The following is a 26,415-nucleotide window of genomic DNA, read 5'->3' on the forward strand; positions in this document are numbered from 1 at the left end:
TACCCAATCATTATAACAATTATAAATATGGCCCCATAGGTTTCCAGATACTCCTAGGGGCTGCACTACCAGTGGTGAGAAGCCCAACTAGGGGCTCCCCACTAAAGCTGTAAGTCTGCCAAGCTCTGCTGTCTCTTACTTGAAACCCTTCAGCAGCAGCTGGTACCTGCACTTGTTACCAGGACTGTCCTCTCCTCTTCCCTCCCAGTCACTTATGAGATACTGTAGTGAGTGTGAAGTGCACCAAGAAGCCTGGGACTGTAAGTCCTTTAAGGAAATCTGATCTTCTGGGGATTTGTTTCCTCCTATCTTCCACCTTGTCTTAATCAGCCACCTTACTTGGTCACAAGCTGTCTCCTAAGGAGTGCAGGGGATGGACAGCGATGTTGTCCCTTCTCCCAAATTGTCCTTATACCCAGGCTGACTCTGTATTAATCTTAGATCCTTCTAGGTCATGCTGGTGTTTATGCTGGCCCAAGCCCCAGCCTTTGCAAGGCTTTCTTGCTAGGTGGTTGGGGGTTGGGTAGTGTTGAGCATTGGGAAGGGATGAGTTTGTCCCTCTTGCAGGAAATGGGGCAGAGATTGCTTTTCTCTTTGTTTTTTTTCAAGGAAGGGTCTTACTCTAGTCCAAGCTAACCTGGAACTTGCTTACTCTGTAGCCCCAGGTTAGTGATCATATCTTAGACTGAAGGCTTGCACCACTATGTATTTTTAACCTTCTTGTTCCCACTGACTTCCAAGTCACTAGCTGGGAGGCTAGTCTACCCAAGGCCTTGCCATGGGTAATGGGAGTGCACCTGGATTGCTTAGGGCTATCAAGAGGCTAAGTACTGGTCCCGACAATTCCACAAACACTGCAAGGCCAAGGACGCTGTGACAGCCCAGTGGTCTCCAGAGATGGGGAGGAAGCTCAATACCATCCCTGTAGACCCAACCAGAGCTGGCATTGGCTCCCACACTTCCTAGCAGTATGTCCTCTGCCTGCGTGTTCCAGTCTCTCAGGGGACCTGTGGGAGGAACCATAGTATTGGCCTCTTGTAGCCCTGTGTCTAGGACTCTGGAAATTGTCCCCTTCTAGAGACTCTTTGAGGCTCAAATCAGTGTCAGGCAGCTGGCACAGGCTTTCAGCACGCCTCAGCCTGGCATTGTGTCTTGGCCATCTTTGAGCTTGGCCCTGGTAGAGCCTGTTGGTGATTCAGCCAGCCTGGCTGCCTTGCAGTTCCAGGAACTGGCATGAGGGGTGGCAGGAGAGGCCTGAGGAAGAGGAAGTTTGATTCAGCACCCAGCCCAAGCGTAGGTCTTAGATAAACCTTGATCGTAGAAAAGATGCAAGAGATAAGCTCTCTCTTAGGAGAAAAGGGCAAGGTACAGATGGGTTCAGGGCCTTCCTCACCCTGAGGAGACACACAGAAGCCTGTGTCCTAGCTGAATAACTGAGCCAACGCTGTGCATTCAGGCCCCCGTGCTCTTTGCTCTGCTTTGTGTCAGGGCTCCTCTCAGCCCAAGAGGCCAGTGAGCTGCATTGTGCTATCAGGGGCTTGGGGTAAGTTGAAGAATATATATGTTGGTATAATGCAAGGTATTGACGTTCACCCACCTGGCCTTAGGAGCAAAAGTGTCGCAAAGCAACAGTATACCTGAGAATGATCTTGAACTCCTGATCCTCCTTCCTTCATCTCCCTGGTGCTGGGATTACAGGTATGCATATCATGCCTAGCTTTGGGGATATTGTGCTGGGGACCAAACTGAGGACCATGTACATGCTAGACAAGTACTCTACAAATTGAGCTATATTCACAGCCCTCTGTGGCTGTATTTGTTGTTATTGTACAAGTTTTTCAGAATGTCAGAAAGAATACACTGCCTTTCCCAGCCTTTCACTTCTCTGCTAACACTGTGCCCATGGTATCAGTTCTAAGCATTTTAGAGTCTCCATTTCAAATCTTTCAAAGTACATATTTGCCCTTGAGCTTGGTGTGGGGCTGTGCTAATAATCAGGTTTTATTTTCTAAATGAGAGATGGAAAATGAGGTGTGAGCTGTGAAAGGGAGGGACTGGAATCTCAAGTGGTCCTCATGTGTGGCCTGACTGGGATCCACTGCTGGCTTTAGGGAGTGATGAGCTCTGAGAGAGCTAAAGGCCATGTCTGCTGGAGTTGCAGACCAGAAAGTTGAGCTGGGCTTGGAAAACTAGGTGGACTGAGGTTGGCCCAGAGAGATGGAGTTGATGTATTAAGGATACCTGGACCAGGTCAATGTGATGGTGGAAGAAAGGCTTGAATGGGAGCATCCCAAACACCAGAGGGGCACCTCTGAGTGTGTGCCTCAGCTGCAGACAGCACAGGACACCTTGTCTGATAAAAACCAAAACATGGGCTGGAGAGATGGCTTAGCAGTTAAGCGCTTGCCTGTGAAGCCTAAGGACCCCGGTTCGAGGCTCGGTTCCCCAGGTCCCACGTTAGCCAGATGCACAAGGGGGCGCACGCGTCTGGAGTTTGTTTGCAGTGGCCGGAAGCCCTGGTGCGCCCATTCTCTCTCTCTCCCTCTATCTGTCTTTCTCCCTGTGTCTGTCGCTCTCAAATAAATAAAAAATGAACAAAATATTAAAAAAAAACCCAAAACATTAAAAGAAAAAAAAAAACTCCTCACATGCAAAATACCATCATTGTGTGTTTACTAGGTATCACTCAGTATGACTCACACTTTTTAAGGTCCCCCTCATTCCTGCTTTACAACCTTGACCAGGAGAAGGACACCTGTTTGTTACTTTTTAGAAAAGAAACAGAAGCTAGAGTAGCTACACAGAGGCCACCAGCCATAAGAACAGAACTGAGTGGCCAGAGCTCCAGGTATTGGTGTGTGTGAGGGATGCAGGGCTAAGGGTGGTAGGCCACCAGTGTTTGAGTGTTGGAGCGAGGCAGTGGGGGGGTTGGGTGGAAATAAGTCTGGGAACCTGTTGTTTTCATTTTGAGGGGGAAAGTGGATCCCAGGCTGGCCTCTGTGTTGCCAAGTATGACCTTGAACTTCTGATACTCCAGCCTATGGGATTACAGGTGTGTACCATGCCCAGGTTTTCAGGTTGTGTCTTTTAAACGTGCTCAGATTTCCAACTTTGCTTGTGAACAGCACGGGTCACCATGGAGACGGGGAGATCTGGTCCTGCATGCTCACTCTCAGGCTGCAGGAGCAAAGGAGAGAAGGCTGCCTGGCAGGGGAACTGGTTTGGCAAGAGTGCTGCTGCCCAGGGAGAGGTGCCGAGGCCTGGATTGGGGATGTGGGATGCAGTGATGTATAAAATGGTCTGTGTGGATGCTGCCTGTGTGGGAAGGCTAGGCCTCATTGAGGTAAAGGAGAGGAGGGGCTCATGATGACCTTGTGTCTTTAGCCTGGCCCAGAATTAGAGGAGATGAGATTATTTTTTACCTTGTGACTTAAGGTTAAGGCCTTGGCTGAAAGTGGAGCTGGAGATGGTGTTTGGGTGGGAGTCAGGGGAAGCATCTAGGGGGCATCTCTGTGACTTCAGCAGCCCACTTGCATGCCTTTACATTAGTGTGACCAGCTGCTCTGTCCTCTGATAGTATGAACATTGTTGTTGTCCTGTGTGGCTTAGACATTTTGAAGGCAAGTCACATATCTCAGACAGAAACACACTTGTGTCTCCTTTCTCCCCTCCCTCCTGCCCTTCTTCTTCTCCCTCCCTTCTTCCTTTCTTCTCTTTTTCTTTCTTTTCTCTCTCTTCCCTCTTCTTCCTTCATCTATTTATTTACTCACTGTAGGTAATTGCTTAATGAATATTTGGCTGATTAACATAAGTAAACAGCAACTTGCTAACAAATTCTCCCAAGCAAGGTAAGTGCTCTGGGGCAGAATACCAGTGGTCTGTAGCAAAGTCACCATGGAACCTCTTAGAATCTGTTAGAGAGTCCCTGAGGAGGGTGCTCTTCTCTCATCTGAATGCCTAGAAGTTGAAAGGAGACCAGAATAAAGCACCATCAACTGCTGTATCTAGTGGACACTTGAAGCAATCTTAGGGATAGCATATACCCCATTTCCTGTCATCATTACCACAGTTCTGTGCGAATCCCAGAATCCTAATGTTTAGCAAAGTTAGAATGTGTTAAGGTCTCATAGTTAAGAAGTGACAGAGGCAGGATTCAAACTTGGGTCTGATGGCAAAGTTTCCACTCTGCCATGACTCAGGATTTAGAAATGACAGAGGGCTATGGTGCCTACCTTTATCTTCCATCTTTCCTCCCTGAACTCTTGTTCTGAATGCTGCTTTTATTCATCCCCTCACAGATCTAAAAGGGTGTGGAAAACTCCTGTGAGTGTTTTACTCACAAGGGGTTGAAACAAGGCCAGTGTGTCCCCAGCTAGATGGTTGAGGAGGACAGCCTTCTGTCATCATTATGTGAGAGGGTGATGTCATCATCACTACAAGATATTGTTTTAGGGTCACCAAATTAGACTTAGCTGCTATGGTCAGTAGGAAGGACAGTTGAGAGTCTCTAGCCTGCTGTACTCATGGGCTGTGACCTCTGCTTTGAAGATGTAGGAGTGGGAAGTGCCCTGGCTTCACATCTCATCCTTAGGCTGATAATTCACACACATGTGGTAGTGAACTGGAAGATAAAAGTGTCATGAAGAAGGTACCCATTAAAACGATGCACAGGCAGACATTTTTCCTGATCCCCAATTCCAAGTAAAGAACTCACAAGGAGTTGAAACAAGGCCAATGTGCCCCCAGATAGATGGTTGAGAAGGACAGCCTTCCATCATTGTAGCTATTTAGAATTTAGGAACTTGGCAGATCTTCTGGCATAGTTCTCTATTTAAAGACAAAAAGCCCAAGATTGAAAGAAATGACATTGAGCTCGGAGTGATGGTGCATGCCTACACTCCCTGCCCTTAGAATGCTGAGGCAAGGAGGATTGCTGTGTGTTTGAGGTCAGTCAGGGCTATGTGACAAGATCTTGTCTTAAACAACCAAACCAAATAGTGGCATGACTTGCTAAAGGAAAGGCTATTCATAGAAACTCTAAACTCCAGTCCCACCATCAGCCTGCTTTCCCATACTACTGTATGTGTTTCAGAAGTACGCTAAAACAAAATAGGACCCTCTGGGCCCTGTAATATGTGCCACAACATTGTTCACTTACAATCCAGGGCACCATGACTTGAGGTTGTACTTCCTTGCCTCTAAATTATGAGCATCATACAGGTTATATATCTGTAATCTTAAATGCAAAATCCAAAACTTGAGCACTCACATAAGGCCACTAAGTGGAAAATTCCACATATGTATAATATATATATATCATATATATATATGAAATATTAATGAATTTTCTATCTAGACTTGGGTCCCATTCCCAAGATATCTCATTATATATTCAGACATTCCAAAATCTAAAAAAAAATGGAACCTGAAATACAAAACACTTCTGGTCCAAGCATCTTAGATAAGGGATATTTGTCCTACAGTACCTACTTCGTTGGGTGAGATGGTACAAGCTACATAATGTAGTAAGTGCTTGAGTAACTATTCCTGCTACTATCGTTAACCATGGGATATAACCATAATAATAGTCTCACAACGGAGCAGTGTAAAGTAGGAACACTGGACACTTATCAACTTCCTCTACCTCCTTTGCTAAGCCCACACATGTCTTCTTGCTTAACTCAGGCACTGACATGTCTGAGTTTAAGAGCAGTAGTCTGAACCTCACTGGTTGCAGGGTGCTTATGATAATATCTCTGCTTCCCCACATCAGGTTTCTGTGCTGTATGCAAACAAATTCCCCATCAAACTCTCCCTAGGGCTCAGGGTTCAAACTGTGTTTGGAAGAATGCTTCAAAGGCTGGGTGACAACAGAAAGGAACTCTCTGTCCCATGAGCCACCTGCCCAAGATGACTCATTCCCAGGTCTCATATTTCTAAACCCCTTGCTGTCCTCAGAGTTCTCCTGATCCTGTCCATCTAGTTCCTCCCACACAACCCTCTGCAGCTTTGGCTGGCACTCTCTGGAGGTAGTGCACTGTATCACTGGCAGCAAGGCCAGATATGCACTGCTACCTCTTCCCAGGAGACACAGCAAGGCTCTTTTTAAATGGGGGATGCTGCTTTTGGCTCTAATAGGTAGGAAGGATCTGGTCACTAAGCCTGCATCTGTGCTATCTCTGTCTGAGCCACTGCCAAGGCCACTTGTTCCTGGAAGGCACACAGCAGGGCTATGCATGAGAGCTGCTGCTCTTGGGCTCACACAAATGGAAAAGCTTCTAATGTTTTGCTTATGGGGAAAATACTGGGAGGCTGTGGTTGGAGCTTCAACTGAAGGGCCTGCCAAGTCTGTGGATTAAGCCAGGAGTAGCAATGAAGGGGGCAGCCATAGCTGGTGGAACCACATCTGCTGATATGTCACGAACCTCTGGAGTATGCTGACTCAAGGGTCTTGGCCATGGCAGGTGGACAGACTCAGTTCTGAATTTGGCTGCAGGAGCTTGGGCAAATTTCTGAATCTCTGTAAAGCCTTGGTTTCCTAATCTGCTCCACTGGGCATCTCTATTGGCTGTCCTGGGCACAGGGAGGCCCAGATGAGTCTGTCTTGGGTCACAGTGAATGCAAAGTAAGAATACATGCATACTCTGTGCACTAGTACCCCACCTCAGAAGAGGCAGACCTGAATTCCTTGTTTGCCTGGTCCAGGGCCATCAGTGGGCAAAGTGAGCCTGGGTTACCAGGGAAGTGATTTCCATGGAAAATGAAGGTATTGAAGGGAACTATGATTCTTGTCTTGCTGAGTTAAGAATAAAAACTCAGCCTCAATCATCTGTGGAACATAGTGGTTTTATAGATTTTTTATTATATCATTTTTTCTTTATTAGTTATGGACATACTCAGTGTAAACAACACATGTTGGTACGATCCTTACCCTCATCCCTGCCCTCCCCCTTTGCACGGACTCTCCTCATCAGAGATGCCATTTATCCCTATGAGGATTGTGGATCGTGCACTGTGGGGCAGCCATCAGTTATGGGAGAGAGGTCATGTCTCTGTGCATAATGACCCAACTTGTGGCTCTAACAATCTTTCTGTCTCCTCTTATGCAAATTTCCATGAGCCATGTTGGGCTTGTTTTAGGTCTACTTCAGTGATGAGGTCATGGGGGCCTCTGTGTCTCTGGACCTCTTGGTTTGGCAGGAGTTGAGTAGTCTCTGTGTCTATCTCCTTAACCCTTTTGCGGGTACCAGGGTCACCAAGAAAGCAGCACTCTTGCTCATTTCCCCAATTCCTCTATGGTTTCAGCTGGGGCCCTGGTGAGGTACGATGGGCTGATTCGCTCCTCAGGTTCTGTGGGCATCTGAAAGAGAGAAGCAGATTCTCTAACGGAGAGTGAAGTCAGCACCGGATAAATGGGATACTATTATTAGATAAGAGAGAACTTAATAGGTATAGGCCCTCTTGTAGCCCAGGATTGGTGGGAGCTTGATATTGGAGAGTAGACTTGATTTTTGGATATGGTTCTGACTTGTTTTCCAGTTCGTTCCACTGAGCAGATCTGTTAGCCAATCCAAGAGCAGTTGGTTATCCACCATGGCTGTGTGCCACTATTGCACTTGTGTGAGCATCACATCAGGTTGTTTTCTGCTGAGTAGCTTAGACCATGAGTTGCTTGGACAGATGTTGGCCAATCCCTCCCTCCCCCCCCACCATTACTAGACTGGCACTAGACAAGCTAACTGTCTGGGCATGCTCTCTCTTCCAGATTCCTGTCAGGTCTCTCCATGTTCCATACTGACAACATATGGTGTCTTCAGCTTGAAGGTCTTACCATTAACCTCTGATGGGTAATCAAGTGCTCTGACAGAAGTCTGTCTTCTTCTGGGAAATCTTGTAGGTCTCTCTGATCAACAGCTCATTGTGGATGTTAGTGGTTTTATAGATTTTAATTCCCAGCATGAGTTTGGCAATTGGTAGCTTACAGGTAAAGTGAAGGGACTTTCTGCAAGAAAGGGAACTAGCCCCAGCACATGCTCTGGCCTCCAATTTTCACTCTAGAGTCTGAGGGCCAGGGCACCATGCTCTGACTGGAGGGTTCTAGAAGGGAGGGGGTGTGAGAATCACCCAGTGGCTCAGGGACAGTTCTGACCAGCCAGTCACACCCCTTCCAAGGTATGCAGATTATCTCCCTTGCTGGTTTATGAGTCCAGGCTGGCTTGAGCCAGGAGTGGTTTGTGCAGTGCCCACAGTCAAAGTTCCACAGCTTTGAGGTGCAAACACGGGCATTTTCTGGCTGTAGCAGGAATACATTGTTGGAATACTTGGTGCTTGCATGAAAACTTCTTTTTAAAAATGTGTCCAGGCCACCCAAGGAGACTCACTTCCAATATTACTGTGTCTGAAGCCCAAGAAGGAAGATGTATGTGGTTTTACTCGTTTTGCCATTTTGCTCCTGCCTGCCCCCAGCTTTAGTCCAAAACACCTGATTCAGACCTTCAGAGTTTGGGAAATCCAGGCCAGGCCCTGACCCAGCCATTCAAACTTACAGGGTGTTTTCTCATTTCAAAGGTCAGAAGCAGAGTCCAGAGTCATAGCTTTCTTGGTTTCGAGATGGGTTTCCTCTGAGAATTGGTACTCCAGTGTCCACAGCACAGTGAAGCTGGGCAAGGGGCCTCAGGGGTCACATAGGTCTTGTGCAGTGCCAGAAGAGCAAACAGACAGGACTTAGTTACTTGATTTGTGCATTGACTTTGTAGGGTAACCTACCTGTGGCCCAGCCTGCTCTTGTATAGCTGCTTGGGGGCATCTGTATTGCAGTTGGGAAAGTTAATTCATGCTGATTATGGAGCTAGTGAGAGTTTCCTTCTTTATTGGAATTTGCCACTCTGTGTCCAGAAACTTCCACTGCAGTAATAGGAGAGCACATACAGGTCATCTGTTAGCAGAAATGGATTTATGGGTCAATAGCCTTGAGCTTGGGTTTATTCTGTGCAAGCGCTGTTCTGAAATTTTTGGGATTTTATCTTAGCATCTGTCTCAGAAGGTATGTGTGAGTGAATACTGAGACTTGGTTCCCCCTAATCCTGCCAACTTCTGGCGCCTGGCTTCCCTGCACAGGTCATTGTCTGTGCCATGCTCTGCCCCTGGTGGCAGCTGGACACATCATACTGTGGTTAAGTGCATTCATCCTTTGGCATCTTGGGGAAGAGCGTGGTGACAGCTGTCCCAACTGTCCCCACCCTAGGCAGGTAGGATTGCCACATATTCAGTGGGCTTGTCCCTCTGTAGTGCGTGCTTTGCCCCTAGCCCTGATCTAGGCTCCTAATATATCCAGGCAGGGTATGTGTAGTGCTCCTAGGGCTCATCATCCTCTTGGCCTGGGATAGCCGTCCCTATGTGGGAGACACACCTGGCTAGACTCCCATCCTCAAATGTGTCTCAGCACATTGCCGTAGCTTCTGGGAGAACTGGCAGTCACCTGACCCCCTGCTCATTTGCATACTCTGTCCTTGGTCCCTTTGCCCCTGTGTACTTAAGAGGGGTTCCATCCACTCTGCCCATATTATCATAACCAAAAGGAAGCAGTGATTTACTTAGAAAATAAAAAGTACCATGACAGGTGGGGGCAGGCTATGACCAGGAGGAAGACATTGATCCATGGCCACTTTTCCCTCTGCTTTCAGCATAAGAGGTCCCTTGTACCAAGCTCCTCAAAGGCCCCTTCTGAAGATGACTTAGTGGGTATATCACGCATTACACAAGCACGAGGACCTGAGCACCCACATAAAAGTCAAGCGTGGCAGTTTGTGCCTATGATTCCAGGGCTATGGAGATGGAAGGAAGCCAAATCAGTGAGCTCCAGGTTCAGTGAGTGACTGTCTCAAAAAATAAAGTGGGAGCTGGGTGTGGTGGCACACACCTTTAATCCCAGTACTTGGGAGTCAGAGGTAGGAAGGTCACCATGAGTTCGAGGCCTCTGTGAGAGTACATAGTGAATTCCAGGTCAGCCTACCTCAGACCCTACCTCAGAAAAGAAAAAAAAAAAAAAAAAAAAGGTAGAAAGCAATGAGGAAAATGTCTGATGTCAACCTCTGACCTTCACACACATATACGAGCAGTCATACACACACACACACACACGCACACACACACACCATCTTCACACCAAAAAAAAGTGTTGCCCGCTAATCCTAAGGAAGTTACTTGCTGAGTAAACACTTATGAGTCCTCTCTGCTTCTCCTATAGGTATTGTGTTGGCTGTGTGCCAGGCTCTGGAGAACAGCACATCCCCTCTGAATGGTGAGTCCAGCCTTCTGGGATGAGCATGAGGCATGAATCCTGGCTTTCACCTGAGAACTTCCTCCCTGGGACACTTCCTTGTCCTTGTCCACTGCATTCTCTCTGAGTTTGTGGGCAGAGGGGAACCTACAGCTAGGTCTGAACATTAGACCCAAGTTGGTGTGAACAGGAAGGTTGAGAAAGGAGGCCTTTAAGACCCAACAAGTTTGACACTTACTCAGAGTCCTAAACCCCTGTCTGCAGAACTGGAGAACTTTGTTTATCTTCAGGTTTGTGAATGCTATTTGGAACTGTAGTTTCCTTTAGAAAAGAAAGAAGTCCTAAACCCACACTGAAGAGTTGGGAGGTAGGAGGCAAAGCCCTCGCTCACTAGTACAGTGCAACAGAGAAGCAGCAGCAACTACTGTCCATTTGCTTCTGGCTTGTGACCTTTGCTCGTGTGGAATCATGATTTTGTGTGAGTCTTTTTGTGATTTTAATTCCTGCTTCTTAAACTTGCCAGTGGAGTCTATGCATTTTTCTATATTGCTGAAAAGTCCAGAAATCTGTTCTTTTAAAATATTGTAAAGTCCCATGACTACTGGCATGAATGGGCTCTAACGCAGCCTCCCCGCCACAGGGCCTTCAGTTGTATGTTAGGATGTTCAGCTTCCTACCTTGATGTTTTCCTTCCTTTGGATCCTGTCTTGGGCTCTGTCTCTGGATCCAGAAGCACTTACGACCCGGACAGCTTTCCAGGTGAACCAGTGAGGTAGGACCCCGTTGACGTGGGATATATTTTGATGGTTTCCACCCCCATTTGCTACTTCTGAGTTCCCCTGGTAACTTTAGGGAAGTTCCTTTTTCTATGTGTTCATAACTCTCCCAGCTACACAGTGTTCCTAGTGTTCCTCTTTACCTCTTTCAAACCTTTCCCCTTCTAACCTTCCTCAAGTGGCATGACCACTCTTCCTGGGTACCACTGCTGGCACTGTGAGCCTTGATGCATTTGAAACCTGAGGTGCTGAAGGCACTTGGTGGAAACTGTAAGAGGGCTATTGTGTCCATTCCAAAGCAGAAGCTCTAGACTTCAGGGTCTAGGAGAGTTTCATGAGATAATGACCAACACACTGCTCACCCATGCTGCTTTGTAGAATACCCTGACCTTAGGTGCACCTCGAACCTCTTTTACAGCCAAGCCTCTCTTGACCTGGTCAAACACGAGCAAGCATCAGATACTGTGGTCTCACACACACAGTCTAGCTGTCATTTGTGAGAACCTAAACATGGATCCAAGTGGGGATCACTACTTGTTCTGACCCTTATCAGAAGTGTCTCTGGGCAGCCCTGTGGGTTAAGATGCTGTGTTTTCATTCTAAGCCAAGTTAGGTGGAACTGAAGCATGAAAGCTTTGAGAATGGGTCAGTTAGGTAGAAGTGAGGCCAGCTCACTGAATTGTTTTTGTGAGAAATTGGGATGGTGATAAATGCTGCTGCTGCTGCTCTTGATGAGGAAGGGGTGGGTGCTGTTATTTATGCTTGCTGGTTCATTAGAAAAGGGTCCGGGGATGTCATGCTTCATCAGGGACCTGGTGTGGCTCCTGCTGAGGTTCTTCAGAGCTTCCTAGGCCCTGTAGGCAGACATGACTCTTCAGATTGGAAAGACTCACTGCATTTGGAGCCTTGGTTCCCCCTTTCCCTTCTTTCTTCTCTTTGGGAAAGAGATTTAATGAAATTTGCTGTACTTTGTTATGATGGAGGTCTTAAATCAGATCAGGCCTCTGGTGTACTGCCCATGACTCTAAGGGGTAAAGTGCCAAGGCCAAGGTCGTAAATGAGAGTAGAGGCAGAGCCATATTGTCCACTGTGCAGAAAACCCTGAACCCCCCACTTCCCATGGCCAGCAGCTCCTGGTCTGGGGACAAGGGAGGTAACTCCTGTCTGCCCTCTGGGCTGCCCTCAGTTGGATGGATGACTTAGCTCTAGGACTTGAGCACCAGTGTCTCAGACAGTAATAAAATGGCTTTTTCCAGTCCTATTACCAGGAGGTAATCCTGGCTTTCTCTGTGGGATCCAGGCGCTCACAGAGTGTCAGGCCAGGAGACCTAGCTCCCTATGATGACCAGGCCTTGGGACAGCGCTGAGCTTCTTTGCCTCATTTTCTCTTTTTTAGGTGACCATCCTGACGGGTTTGCCCACCTCACTTCTCCTCAGACGGAGCTGAAATCCTGGGGTAAGTGCAGGGCAATGTGGGGACCAGCCACACTCACCAACTAGCATTGGTATGAGAGAGAGAGAGTGTGTGTGTGTCTGTTAACATTGAATTTTTAAAATCTTTACTCTCAAAAGAAGGAATGGTAAACTTTTGCAGCACCCTGCCATTTTTTTTCTTTATCACTTTTTTTTTATTTGCTTCATTTTCTCTTAGAAATTTGTGTCTTTTAGAGCAAAGCCCATTTCACTCATGAGAATTTCATCATGTACACCCCCAGATAAGGACTCTTAAACATTCCTGCAGTTTCATTTGCACATCAATAAAGAGTTAGCACTCCTTTTGTTAGCTATTAATGTGGAGGGGCTGATGCATGCCTGTGCTGTGTTTAATCTGTAGTTCTGGAGTTAATTTTTATTTACTTTGGTGTTTCCCTAGGCTGAGTTCTACCTGCGTCTCTTTTAACATGAACACTGTTTTGGAAAATAATCATTTACATACTGAGTAACTATCACATCTGAATTCACCTAACTTCCTGTGCTCTGGGAATTGGTAGGAATGGGAGGGACTTTAAGGCAGGAGCTGGAAGGGCTTTATCCGTGATTCAGGTATACACAGCTTTTACTCTGTTGACCAGAATGAGAAGCGATAACGAATATAAACTGGGAAAGGGATAGCATGTGTATGTGTGTGTGGTACGTATGCATGTGTGTATGCATGTTTGTATGTGTGTGAAGCACATATTTTGGTACAGGTGCATAATGCATGGTGTGCATGAGTGCTCTCCGATTAATTTAAAAAAATTAAAAAGCCGGGTGTGGTGGTGCACGCCTTTAATTCCAGCACTCGGGAGGCAGAGGTAGGTGGATCACTGTGAGTTCGAGGCCACCCTGAGACTACATAGTGAATCCAGGTCAGCCTGAGCTAGAGTGAGACTCTACCTCAAAAAAAAGAAAAAAATAATTTAAAAAATATATATTATTTGGGCTGGAGAGATGGCTTAGCAGTTAAGACACTCGCTTGCAAAGGTTAAGGGCTGAGGTTAAATTCCCTAGAACCCAAATAAGCCAGGTACACATCTGCCTCTTTCTGTCCCCTCTCACAAATAAATAAATAAATAAATAAATAATTTTTATTTTATTTTATTAAGACATACTTTGCATGGGTACATCATGTGTTGGTACCATCTTTTTCACCCTCCCTACCCCTATTCCATAGGGGACCCTCCTCGTTGGGATTGCTGATATTCCCCATGGGTTTGTGGGTTTTGCTTTGTGGGAACAGCTCGGGGGTTGGGGAGGCAGTGCCTCTGGGCATGACATCCCAACCTGTGGCTCTTACAATCTTTCCTCCCCCTCTTCCTCAATGGATCCTGAGCCTTGGAAGATGTCATAGAGATATTTCAATGCTGAGCATTCCTCTGTCACTTCTCAGCACCATAGTACCTTCTGAGTTATCCCAAGGCCACTGATATCTGAAAAGAGAAGCTTCTATAGCCAAAAGTGAGAGCAGCATTAAAATATGGGTATTAAAACTGGGTGTGGTGGCACACACCTTTAATTCCAGTACTCCTGAGGCAGAGATAGGAGGATCACTGTGAGTTCGAGGCCAGCCTGAGAATACATAGTGAGTTCCAGGTCAGCCTGGGCTAGAGTGAGACCCTACCTCAAAAAGAAAAATATGAGGCAGAGGTAGGAGGATTGCTATGACTTCAAGGCCACCCTGAGATGACAGAGTTAATTCCAGGTCAGCCTGGACCAGAGTGAGACCCTACCTTGAAAAACCAAAAGAAAAAAAAAAAAGAAAAATATGGGTATTAACATTAAAAGAAGTGCTTACTGGGTAGTTTGGTGAGAAAAGTATGTACCAGACACCTGCAGATGTTAACCCCCTAGAGTTCATGACTACTGCTATTGTAGGCTTTCAGTATCAGGGATGTATTCCCTCCCATGGAATGGGCCTCCAATCCAATTAGAGAGTGGTTGGTTTCCCCCATTACAGACATGCCACTATTGCACCCATTGGCTCATTTGGCCAAATTTGGCTAAATTTAAGGCTTGCAGTGTCCACTGTTGAGTATCTCTGCTGGTGATTTCTTTCCCATTGAACTACATGCAGAATGGCTTCTTCCAGCTTTCTGTCAGCTGGTCTACATGGAAGAAGTTTTCAGCTCAGCTCCAACAGGATTTCTCAGTGACCTTTCAGCCCAAGTATGTGGAATCTTTAGCAATAGGATCTTACCATCTATTCCTGGTGGGAAACAAAGAGCCTTGGCAATGGCCTGTAATGTTTCCGGATATCAGTGACCTCCCTAGACAAAAGTCACTGGAAGGTATTCCATACCTGGCACTGAAATTTTTCTAGTAACAATCTATGGCTCCTGAGTGTTCCATTGCCCCAAAAAGTAAGTTTCCATATGATTTATTTATATCCTTTTAGATTTTGATTAGCCCTCCCTCTACCATTCCATTACTCAGTCTCTTCCCCTGACCTCACTTAGGCGTTTTCACCTCCATTAATCTGTTCTTCTATATATATATATATAATACCATGCTATTAAGTCCCTCTTCCTCCCTTTCTACTCCCTTTATATCTCCTTTCTAGTTCACTGGCCTCTGCTACTGAGTTTTCTTCCTACTTACACAGAAGTCCAATCATTTGTAGCTAGGATCCACATTTGAGAGAGAACATGTGACATTTGGCTTTCTGGGCCTGGGTTACCTCACTAAGTATAATCCTTTCCAGATCCATCCATTTTCCTGCAAATTTCATTTTTCTTTACCATTGAATAGAACTCCACCAGGTAAATGTGCCACATCTTCATTATTCACTCATCAGTTGAGGCATTGAAACCATTGATATTAAGAGTTATTGAAAGGTGTGTATTTATTTTTTCCATTTTTTCTTGTTTAGTAGTTCTTACAGTTTTACCTTTGCTCTCTTGTATTAAGTAGTATTTGAGTATGGTTTGTTTTTTCCAAGTTTCTTATATGTGTGCTTTTCTTTCTCTTCAGCATGGAGGATCCTTAAAGATATTTTCTGTAGGGCTGGTTTTGTCTTCAAATATTCCTTTAGCTTGCTTTTGTTGTGGAATGTCCTTATTTCTCCATCAATTTGGATAGATAGCTTTGCAGGATAAAGTAACCTTGGTTGACAGTTGTTATCTTTCAGAACTTGGAATATATCATTCCAAGCCCTTCTGGCTTTTAAAGTTTGTGTTGCGTAATCTAGCGTGATCCTGATGGGCTTGCATTTATAGGTAACTTGATTTTTCTAAGTGCTCTTAATATGTATTCTTCGGTTTTGTGTTTGGTAGTTTAATTATAATATGGTGAGGAGAGGTTTTGTCTATTTGGTGTTCTAAAGGCTTCCTGTGTCTTTATTGGCATGTCTTTCCCAATTTGGTGGAAGTTTTCTTCTACGATTTTGTTGAAAACACCTACTATGCCTTTGGTGTGAAATTCTTCTCCTTCTACTGTACCCTGAATTCTTATGTTTGATCTTTTTTTTTTATTTTATTTTTTTTAAATTTTATTTATTTATTTGAGAGTGACAGACACAGAGAGAAAGACAGGTAGAGGGAGAGAGAGAGAATGGGCGCGCCAGGGCTTCCAGCCTCTGCAAACGAACTCCAGACGCGTGCGCCCCCTTGTGCATCTGGCTAATGTGGGACCTGGGGAGCCGAGCCTCGAACCGGGGTCCTTAGGCTTCACAGGCAAGCGCTTAACCGCTACGCCATCTCTCCAGCCCTGTTTGATCTTTTCATAGTATCCTGAATAGCTTGAAATTCCCATTCATATTTTCCTGTTAGCCTGTCTTTCTCTTTGTTGGACTGTATTAGATCTGCTACCTGGTCTTTTAGTTTACATATTCTTTCCTCTCCTTCATCCATTCTACTGGTGAAATTTTCTACAGAGTCTTTTTTTTTTTTTAATTTTTATTTATTTATTTATTTGAGAGAGACAGACACAGAGAGAAAGGCAGATAGAGGGAGAGAGAGAGAATGGGCGCGCCAGGCTTCCAGCCTCTGCAAACGAACTCCAGACGTGTGCGCCCCCTTGTGCATCTGGCTAACGTGGGACCTGGGGAACCGAGCCTCGAACCGGGGTCCTTAGGCTTCACAGGCAAGCGCTTAACCGCTAAGCCATCTCTCCAGCCCCAGAGTCTTTTTATTTCATTGACTGTGTTCTTCATTGCTAGTAATTCTGAGTGGTTTTTCTTTATTATTTCTATTTCCTTATTCATGTCTTGTATTGACATCCTTATTTCATTAAATTGGTTTCCTTTATCTTCTTTGATTCCTTTGATTTCCTCAAGCATATTTATAATCATTCCTTTTTATTTGTTTAATTTTTTTCTAGGTAGGGTTTACTCTAGCCCAGGCTGACCTGGAATTCACTGTGTAGTCTCAGGGTGGCTCAAACTCATGGCGTTCTACCTACTTCAGCCTCCCAAGTGTTGGGATTAGAGGCATGTACCACCATACCTGACTTTTCTCTTTTTTCATTTGAGAGAGACCAGGGATTGGGGGAGCAGGGAGAGAAGGAGGCAGATAAAGAGAGAATGGGCACATTAGGGCCTCCAGCCAGTGCAAATGAACTCCAGATGCATGCACTACCTTGTTGAACCTGGTCCTTTAGCTTTGCAGGCAACTGCCTTAACCACTAAGCCATCTCTCCAACCCTATAAGCATTCTTTTGAAATCTTCATCAGGCATTTCCTCTAAATCAGTCTCACTGGAGGTCATTTCTGATGGACTTATACTTTTGGGTAGATTTATATTATCTTCCTTTTTTAAACTTTTATTTATTTATTTGCAAGCACAGAGAGAGATAGACAAGCAGACAGAGTGAATGGGCATGCCAGGGCCTCTAGCCACTGCAAACAAATACCAGACACATGTGCCCCCTTGTGCATCTGGCTTACGTGAGTCCTGGGGAATCAAACCTGGGTCCTTTGGCTTTGCAGGCAAATGCCTTAAACTCTAAGCCATTCTCCAGCCCTTGTCTTCATTTTTTGTGTTTCTTGTATTATGATGTATAGATTTTTGCATCTTGGATTAATATAATGCTTGGCCTTTCTAATTATCTGCAGTATTATTAGATGTATCAATCAATCTGATGTTATATATCTTCAGGATAGGAGCTTAAGGTGTTAGGTGTGGCTCGTAAGACTCCCAGTGTAACCACAAAAGTGACCCTAGGTGTTGGGTTGCCTGCTATGAGAGTATTCGAATAGGCTGAGTGGAACAGAATACAGGCAGATTCTAAAATTTAACTAAACAATATACACATTCAATGAAAACCAGCACAGAGTATTTATGCAAAAAACAAACAGATCCTCTAACCCTTAATCCTGTCACCTGGGAGGCTGAGATTTCTGGTCTGTAGAGGGTTCAAGTGAGACCCTTCCCCAATGAATGACAGAAGAGGAGACAAAGGCACTATAAATCAAGAAGCAACAATTTACAAGCCCAAAATATAGCTTATTTAAGAATGGTAAATCTGATGACCATCCATCAGACTTAACATATAATTTACCCTGGCATGGAAGGTGCAATTACCACTTCATGTCCAGGCCTATATAGCAAGCTTATTTGGCAGTTACTGACCTGGTATAATCCCAGTTACCTTTTGGGATGGCTTTGGTCTAAGCTATGCTACACTCCTGCTTGGGCCTCTTTTTGCTGCACTGTGGGCTCAGGTAGGCTGGATGGATTGGTGGGTTGCTGCTCTGATGACCTGTGCCAGGTGCTGTGTAGATGAGTTCCTTTCCCTAGGTCTCTGGCACTTGCACTGGCAGGTGGGGGAGGGGAGACTGAATGGTGTCTGACGTTCTTCTGCTGGTCCTCACAGTCCTCTTCCTCACGAGCCACTCTGCTGGTCTCTGCCATCTTCCTCTTCACATTTTGGTTTTTTTCGAGGAGGCTGTTGTGACTGGAAAATCCCCTCACCTGGCTTTTCCTGTGGTTCAGGCTGAGCCTGGTGGGCTGCTGCTGGAGCGGCTTCTGCCTGCTTCTGTGATCTCTAGACATTCTAAATCTCTCCTGTTTCTCTGCTGTGGTTGAAAATTTTTTTTTTTTTTAAATTTTTTTGTTGTTATATTTATTTATTTATTTGAGAGCGACAGACAGAGAAAGAGGCAGAGGGAGAGAGAGAGAGAATGGGCACGTCAGGGCCTCCAGGCACTGCAAACGAACTGCGGACGCGTGCGCCCCCTTGTGCATCTGGCTAACGTGGGTCCTGGGGAATCGAGCCTTGAACCGGGGTCCTTAGGCTTCACAGGCAAGCGCTTAACCGCTAAGCCATCTCTCCAGCCCTGGTTGAAAATTTTTATACACCTTCATGTTTTAGTAGAAGAGTGTATGTTGCTGGGTTTATTTTGCTTTTTCTCCCCTAGGCTGCTTTGGTATGGTTCCTATGGCCCCAGCTTAATCATAAGTTCCAAAATTTAATTAATTAATTATTTTTTTTAATGTTTTTTTGTTTATTTTTATTTATTTATTTGAGAGTGACAGACAGACAGAAGGAGGCAGAGAGAGAGAAAGAATAGGCCCGCTAGGGCTTCCAGCCACTGCAAACGAACTTCAGACACGTGTACCCCCTTGTGCACTTGGTTAACGTGGGTCCTGGGGAATCAAGCCTCGAACCAAGGTCCTTAGGCTTCACAGACAAGCGCTTAACTGCTAAGCCATCTCTCTAGTCCAGTTCCTAAATTTAAAAGGGAATTTTTTTTTAGGCAAACCCAACAGACTGGCTTTATTTATTTATTTATTTATTTATTTATTTATTTATTTATTTATTTTGTTGTTAATAAGAGAGATTGAGAATAAGAGAGGGGATGGGGGGAGAATTGGCATGCCAGGGCCTCCAGCCACTGATTCAGACTCCAGATACGTGTACCACCTTGTGCACATGTGCGACCTTGTACATAAGTTAATTTGTGCATCTAGCTTTACATTGGATCTGGGGAGTCCAACATGGGTCCTTAGGCTTCACAGGCAAGCACCTTAACCACTAAGCCATCTCTCCAGCCCAGAGTCAGAAATTTTTAAGGTTAGGCTTCATCCCACCCTCTCTAGGGCCCTTCTTTTCAGGCACTTTCACTCTCCTCCTATTAAGGGTTATATACTTTAGTCTACATTCAAGGAGAAAGATTTCTATGATACCAGTTCATTTTGCATATTTAAAAAAATATTTATTAATTTTAGAGAGAGAGAGAGAGAGAGACAGAAAATGGGCACACCAGGACACTCCAGTGATTATGTTCACTGACTATGATCTGTTCATCTATTTTCCTACAAATTTCATTATATCATTTTTTTTCTTACTGCTGTATAGAACTATATTGTGTTTATGTACCACAACTTCATTATCCATTTGTCCAATGATGGGCACCTGGGTTGATTCCAGTTCTTAGCTGTGAACATGGTTGAGCAAATATCTCTGTAGTGAAGCATGGAACATTTAGGGTAAATGTCCAGTAAAGGAATAACTGGGTCTGTTGGTCATTCTATATTCATCTTTTTCAGGAATCTCCATATTGATTTCCATAGTGGTTATACAAGTTTGCATTTCCACTAGCAGTGAATGAGGGTCCCTCTTTTCCAACATCCTTGCCAACATTGTTGTTTGATTAAAAAAAAACAAAACCTTTACTTATTTATTAGAGAGAGAGAGAGAGAGGGAGGGAGAATATGAATGGGTATTCCAGAGCCTCTAGCCACTGTAAATGTAAATGAACTCCAAATTCATGCACTACCTTGTGCATCTATCTGGCTTACGTGGGTACTAGGGAATTGAACCTGGGTCTTTAGGCTTTACAGGCAAGTGCCTTAACCACTTGACCATCTCTCTAGTCTGTTGTTTGATTTTTTTTTTTTTTTTTAATGATTGCCATCCGTACTGGAGTAAGGTGGAATTTCATAGTTGTTTTAATTTGCATTTCTCTGATGGTTAGGGATGTTGAACATTTTCTTAAGTGTGTATTAGCAATTTGGTTTTCTTTCTCTGAGAGCTCCCCATTCAGTTCACTACCCCATGTTTTGAGTGTGTTTGATTTTCTTTTCTTATTGTTCAGTTTTTTGAATTCTTTTTAGAGTCTATATATCAGGCCTTTGTCAGTGGTATAGCTGGTGGAAATTTTGTAGGTAATCTATTGGCTCTGATTATGGTATGTTTGTGAAAAAGCTTTTTAGCTTCATGAAATGCCATTGATTGAGAGATTATTTAATTTCCTGAGCTACTAGGGTATTGTTCAGGAAGTTCTCACCCATTACTATATCATAGAGAGTTCCTCTCATTCTTCTCTTCTAGTAGTGGAAGCGTTTCAGATCTTATACTGAGGTCTTTAACCATTTGGAGTTGATTCTTGCGTATGATATGATGAGTGGGTCTAGTTTCACTTTTATACATGTGGTCATCCAATTTGTCCAACACCATTTGCTGAAGATGTTGTCTTTCTTTCTTTTTGTTTTTCTTTCTTTTTTTTTTTTTTTGGTTTTACGAGGTAGGGTCTCACTTTAGCTCATGCTGACCTGGAATTCTCTATGCAGTCTCAGGGTGGTCTTGAACTCACAGTGATCCTCCTACCTCTGCCTCCCGAGTGCTGGGATTAAAGGCGTGCACCACCACACCCGGCGATGTTGTCTTTTCTACAGTCTACATTATTGGCACCTTTGTTAAAGATCAAGTAGCTGTAGTAACCTGAACTGAGGCCTGGGTCTTCAGTTCTGTTCCATTAGTCTATATTTTTGTTTTATGCCAGTACCATGCTGTTTTTATTACTATGGCTTTGTAGTATAGCATTGTATTGGGTATGGTGATAACCTCCAGAGCTGTTTCTTTTGCTGAAGATATGTTTGGATATCTGAGGTCTGCTGCCATTCCATATGAATTTAGAAATTATTTTTTTCTATCTCTGTGAAGAATGATGCTGGACTTTTTATTGTTATTACATTAAGTCTGTAAATTGCTCTTGATAGAATTACCATTTTCACAGTATTAATTCTGCTTATCCAGGAGTATGGGTATTCCATCTTCACAAGTCTTCTTCAACTTCTTTCTTGAATGTTTTTATGTTTTCATTATGTAGGTCTTTCACATCCTTGGTTAGTGTTATTCCAAGGTATGTGATTTAAAAAAATTTTTTTTTATTTATTTGAGAGAGAGAGAGAGATAGGGAGGCAGAGAGAGACTAGGAATGAGTGTGCCAGGTCCTCAATACACTGCAAATAAACTCCAGATGCATGTGCCACCTTGTACATCTGGCTTATGTGGGTCTTGGAGAATCAAACCTGGGTCCTTTGGCTTTGCAAGCAAGTACCTTAACAGCTAAGCCGTCCCTCCAGGCTGGTATTTGAGGGGTTTTGTGGGGGGAGGGGACTATTGAAAATGGGACAGCCCTGCTGATATCTTTTTCTGTATATTTGTCCTTTGCATATAGAAAGGCTACTGAGTTTTATGTGTTGATTTTGTATCCTGCCACTTTACTGAAGGAATTATACCTTTAGAAGTTTTGAGGTGGAGATTTTCAGGTCACTTATGTATAGAATCATGTCATCTGGAAATTGGGCTAATTTGACTTCTTCCTTTCCAATTTGTATCATTTTTATTTCTCTCTACTGTCTTATTGCTTGGGCTAGGGGTTCTAGTACTATGTTGAAGAGCAGTGTTGAGAGTGTGCACCTGTCTTGTTCCCAATCTCAATGGGAACTCCTTGAGTCTTTCCCCATTAAGTATTATTTGGGTTTTAAGTTCTTTATATATAGCCTTTATTGTGTTAAGATATAAATTGTCCATGCCTATTCTTTCCAGCATTTTGATCATGAACTAATGTTGTATTTTATCAAAGGCCTTCTCTGCATCTATTGAAATTATTATGTGGTTCATGTGATTAAGTTTATTTATGTTGTGTCCTATGTCAACCATTTTACATATGTTGACCCTTCCCTGCTTCCCTGGGATAATTTTGCTTGATCAAGGTGGATACTTTTTAATGGGTTGTTGACGTCCGTTTGTGAGGATGTTGTTCAGGATCTTGCATCTAAATTCATTAGGGATATAGGCCTATAGTCTGGTTTTGGTGTTCGGATAGCTATATTTGGTAGCTCCATAAAAGGAGTTGGGGAGCATTCCCTATTCTCCAATTATGTGAAACAGTTTGAAAAAAATTGGTTTCAGTTCTTCAAAAAGTTTGATAAAATTCAGCTGAGAAGCCATCTGATCCTGGACTTTTCTTTTTGGGGAGGTTTTTAATTAGCTTTTCAGTCTTGATGGATGTGATAGGTTTGGTTAGGAGATTATGCTGTTCTGAGTTTAGTTTTGGTAGGTAATATGTATCTAGGAATTCATCCATTTCTTCAAGATTATCCAATTTTGTGGAGTAGAGGTCTTAGAAGTTTGTCCTGATGATTCTTCCAATTTCATTGATGTCTATTGTGACCTCTCTTTTATCATTTCTGATTTTGTTAAGTCTTCTCATTTTTTTTTTGTTTGATCTAATTGGCCAAGGGTTTATCAGTCTTGTTTATTTTTTCAAAGTACCAGCTCTTTGTTTCATCAATTTTCTTAATTGTTTTCTTAGTTTCCAACTCATTAATTTCTCTTCTGATCTGGATGTTTTCTGTATGGAGCTCTTAGGGTTGGACTCTTCTTGTTTTTCCAATGCTTTTAGTTGAAAGTTAGGTTATTAATTTTGGATCTCTTTACCTTTGTTATAAAGGCATTTAACACTATGAATTTTCTCCTTAGGACTGCCTTCATTGTGTCCCATAAGTTTTGGTAAATTGTATTTTCATTATCATTCAATTCTAAAATTTTACAATTTATATTTTGATTTTTTCTACAACCCATTCACTGTTTAAAAGCATGTTGTTCAGGGACTGGAGAGATAGCTTAACACTTAAGACATTTGCCTATGAAGCCTAAGAACTCCTGTTTGAATCCTCCACATCCCATGCATAGCTAGATGCAACAGTGACGCAAGCATGCAATGCCACGCTTGCCCACAAAGGGGTGCACACATCTGGAGTTTGTTCACAGCAGCTGAAAGGCCCTGGTGTGCCCCATTATCTCTCTCTCTGTGTGTGTGTATGTGTGTGTGTCTTCTCAAAATAAAAAAGTGTGTTTTTCAGTCTGTAGGTGGAATGTTTTGTAGATGTCCATCAGCTCTAGTTGATCTATGGTGGTGTTGAGCTCTATTATTTCTCTGTAGGTTTTCTGCTTGGATGATCTGTCTATTGATGATAGTGGAGTATTGAAGACCCCAACTATCATGGTGTTGGTGTTTATTTGTTTTGTTGTCAAGTAGGTTTGGCTTTATAAACTGTGGTGCTCCTGTGTTTGGTGCATATAGATTTATGATTGTGATGTCTTCATGTTGGATTGTCCCCTTGGTGAGTAAGAAGTGGCCGTCTTTGTCCTTTTTGAAGTCTATGCAACACCTGCTTCTTTCTTCTTTGCAGTTGTTTGGAATATCATTTTCCATCCTTTCACTCTGAGGAGGTGTCTGTCTTTAGTGGTGAGGTGGGTTTCTTGAAAACAGCAGATAGAAGGGTCCATTTTTCTAATCCAGCTTGTTAATTTGTCTCTTTTGATGGATAAGTTAAGACCATTCATATTTAAGGTTAAAACTGTGAGGTTTGATTTAATCCCTGCCATGAAGGGGTTCTTTATGGGGTTTGGTGCTTTCATGGGCTTTGTACATTTTTGAGCCAGCTCTAGTTTTGGATATTGTGATCTTTTTCTTGTAGGCTGTTGAGATTGGTTGTTTGACTCTTCTGTATAGAGTATTCCCTCAAGTATTATTCTCTGTAGGTTTGGCTTTCTGTTCATATAATCACAGAGCTGACATCCTCATGGAAAGCTGGCTTGAGTAAAATATTTTTTCCCTCTTTTTAAAAAAAATTTTTATTTGAGAGCAACAGAGAGAGAAAGAGGCATAAAGAGTGAGAGAGGGAGGGAGGGAGGAAGCAAATGGGCGCACCAGGGCCTCCAGTCACTGCAAACGAACTCCAGATGCGTGCGCCCCCTTGTGCATCTGGCTAACGTGGGTCCTGGGGAATCGCGCCTTGAACCAGGGTCCTCAGGCTTCACAGGCAAGTGCTTAACCATTAAGCCATCTCTCCAGCACTTCCCTCTTTTTTTTTTTTTTTATTAGTTGTGGATATACTCAGTATGTAAACAGCACATGTTGGTACCATCCTTACCCTCAACCCTGTCCCCCCCTCCAAAGGGACCCTCCTTGTTGGGGATGCTGGTTGTCCCCATAGGGATTGTGCATTGTGGGGGTAGCCATTAGTTATGGGGAAGGGGCAATGTCTGTGTGCGTAATGTCCCAGCTTGTAGCTCCAACAATCTTGCCTCCCCCTGTTCTGCGAATTTCCCTGAGCCATGTTGGGTTCCTTTCAGGTCTACTTCAGTGATGGGCTCTTGGGAGCCTCTGTGTCTCAGGATCTCTGATTGGTAGAAGTTGAGCATCCTCAATGTCTCTCTCCTTCACCCTTGTGCTGATATCAGGTTCACCAAGAAAGCAGCACTGTTGCTCATTTCCCCAATTCCTGTATGGTTTCAGCTGATGCCCTGGTGAGGTGTGATGGGCTGATTCTCTTCTCAGGTTCTGCGTCCATCTGCAAAAGAGAAGCAGATTTTCTAATGGAGAGGTGAAGCGTGGCTAGGTGGATGCTGTCTTGACCAGAAGTCACCACATCTTGAATAAAATATTTTTTAAGTTTTTTATTTTTATTGAGAGAGAGAGAAAGGGAGAGAGAGAAAGGGGAGAATAGGTGTGCCGGGGCCTCTAGCCACTGCAAATGAACTCCAGACACATGTACCACCTTGTGCATCTGGCTCTGGCTTTACATAGGTACTGGGGAATCAGACCTTTGTCCTTCGTCTTTCAAGGCAAGCACCTTAACCACTAAGCCATCTCTCTAGCCCTCCATCTTATTGTTTGAGACAGGGTCTCTCCATGAACCTGAAGCTCACCAGTCCAGCTAAACTAGCTGTCTAGGAAGCCCTAGGTATCTTCCTGTCTTTACTCCCTACCACTGAGAATATAGGAGAGTGCTGCTGCACCTTGCTTATACATGGGTACTGTGAATCTGAACTCGGCCCTCATGCTTGTGCATCAAGCAAGTTTCCAACATTCCTGGGTGATAACATTTGAACTTGGGACTATAGAAATATGAAATGTGCAGCCTTAACATAGAGCATGCTGGAGAGAAACTATTACTCTCTATGTGCCAGTCAAGAGTGGAACCTGGAGCTGGGAATGGTGGTGAACGCTTTTAATCCCAGCACTCGGGAGGCAGAGGTAGGAGGATCGCCGTGAGTTCAAGGCAACCCTGAGACTCCATAGTAAATTCTAGGTCAGCCTGCACTAGGGTGAGACCCTACTACAAAAAAAAAAAAAAAAAAAAAAAAAAAAAGTGGGACCTGGCCGGTCATGGTGGTACACACCTTTAATCCCAACACTCGGGAAGCAGAGGTAGGAGGATTGCCATGAGTTCAAGGCCATCCTGAGACTACATAGTGAATTCCAGGTCATCCTGGTCTACAGTGAGACTCTACCTCAACAACAACAACAAAAAACAGTGGGACCTGTACTGAAAGGAACATAGGCTCATGCTATGTGGTATTTCTGTGCATTGGGGGGAATTAGTTTACGATGCTATTACCTTATAGTTGCCTTGGCTTTGCTTGTTGAGATACCTTGTTTTGCTGTTTCCTTCCTTTCTTTTAGGTCTCCACATATGGAGAGTAGATGATACCAGATGCATGGGAAAGGGAATTGCTTCCAGGGAATGTTTCTCAGTGTTTACTTTGGGTGGGATGGTGGAGGATATGGGGCTTGGACTGGAGGCCAGCATCCTGATGATGGGCCCCACCTGGTCACAGTCTTTCCAGGTCCCTGGACAAATGATT

General features: G+C 44.1%; 1 protein-coding gene across 1 annotated transcript in view; it reads left to right on the forward strand.

Annotated features, from left to right (window-relative positions):
- Tgfa (transforming growth factor alpha) overlaps positions 1 to 26,415 on the forward strand; it is a 135,630-nt gene that overhangs the window by 23,900 nt on the left and 85,315 nt on the right. Inside the window, exons 2-3 of the mRNA XM_045153630.1 lie at positions 10,247 to 10,300; positions 12,452 to 12,511. Coding sequence (XP_045009565.1) covers positions 10,247 to 10,300; positions 12,452 to 12,511 — 114 coding nt within the window. The remainder of the gene's footprint in view (positions 1 to 10,246; positions 10,301 to 12,451; positions 12,512 to 26,415) is intronic.

Source organism: Jaculus jaculus, chromosome 6 (assembly GCF_020740685.1).
Source record: "Jaculus jaculus isolate mJacJac1 chromosome 6, mJacJac1.mat.Y.cur, whole genome shotgun sequence".
Taxonomy (NCBI): Eukaryota; Metazoa; Chordata; class Mammalia; order Rodentia; family Dipodidae; genus Jaculus; species Jaculus jaculus.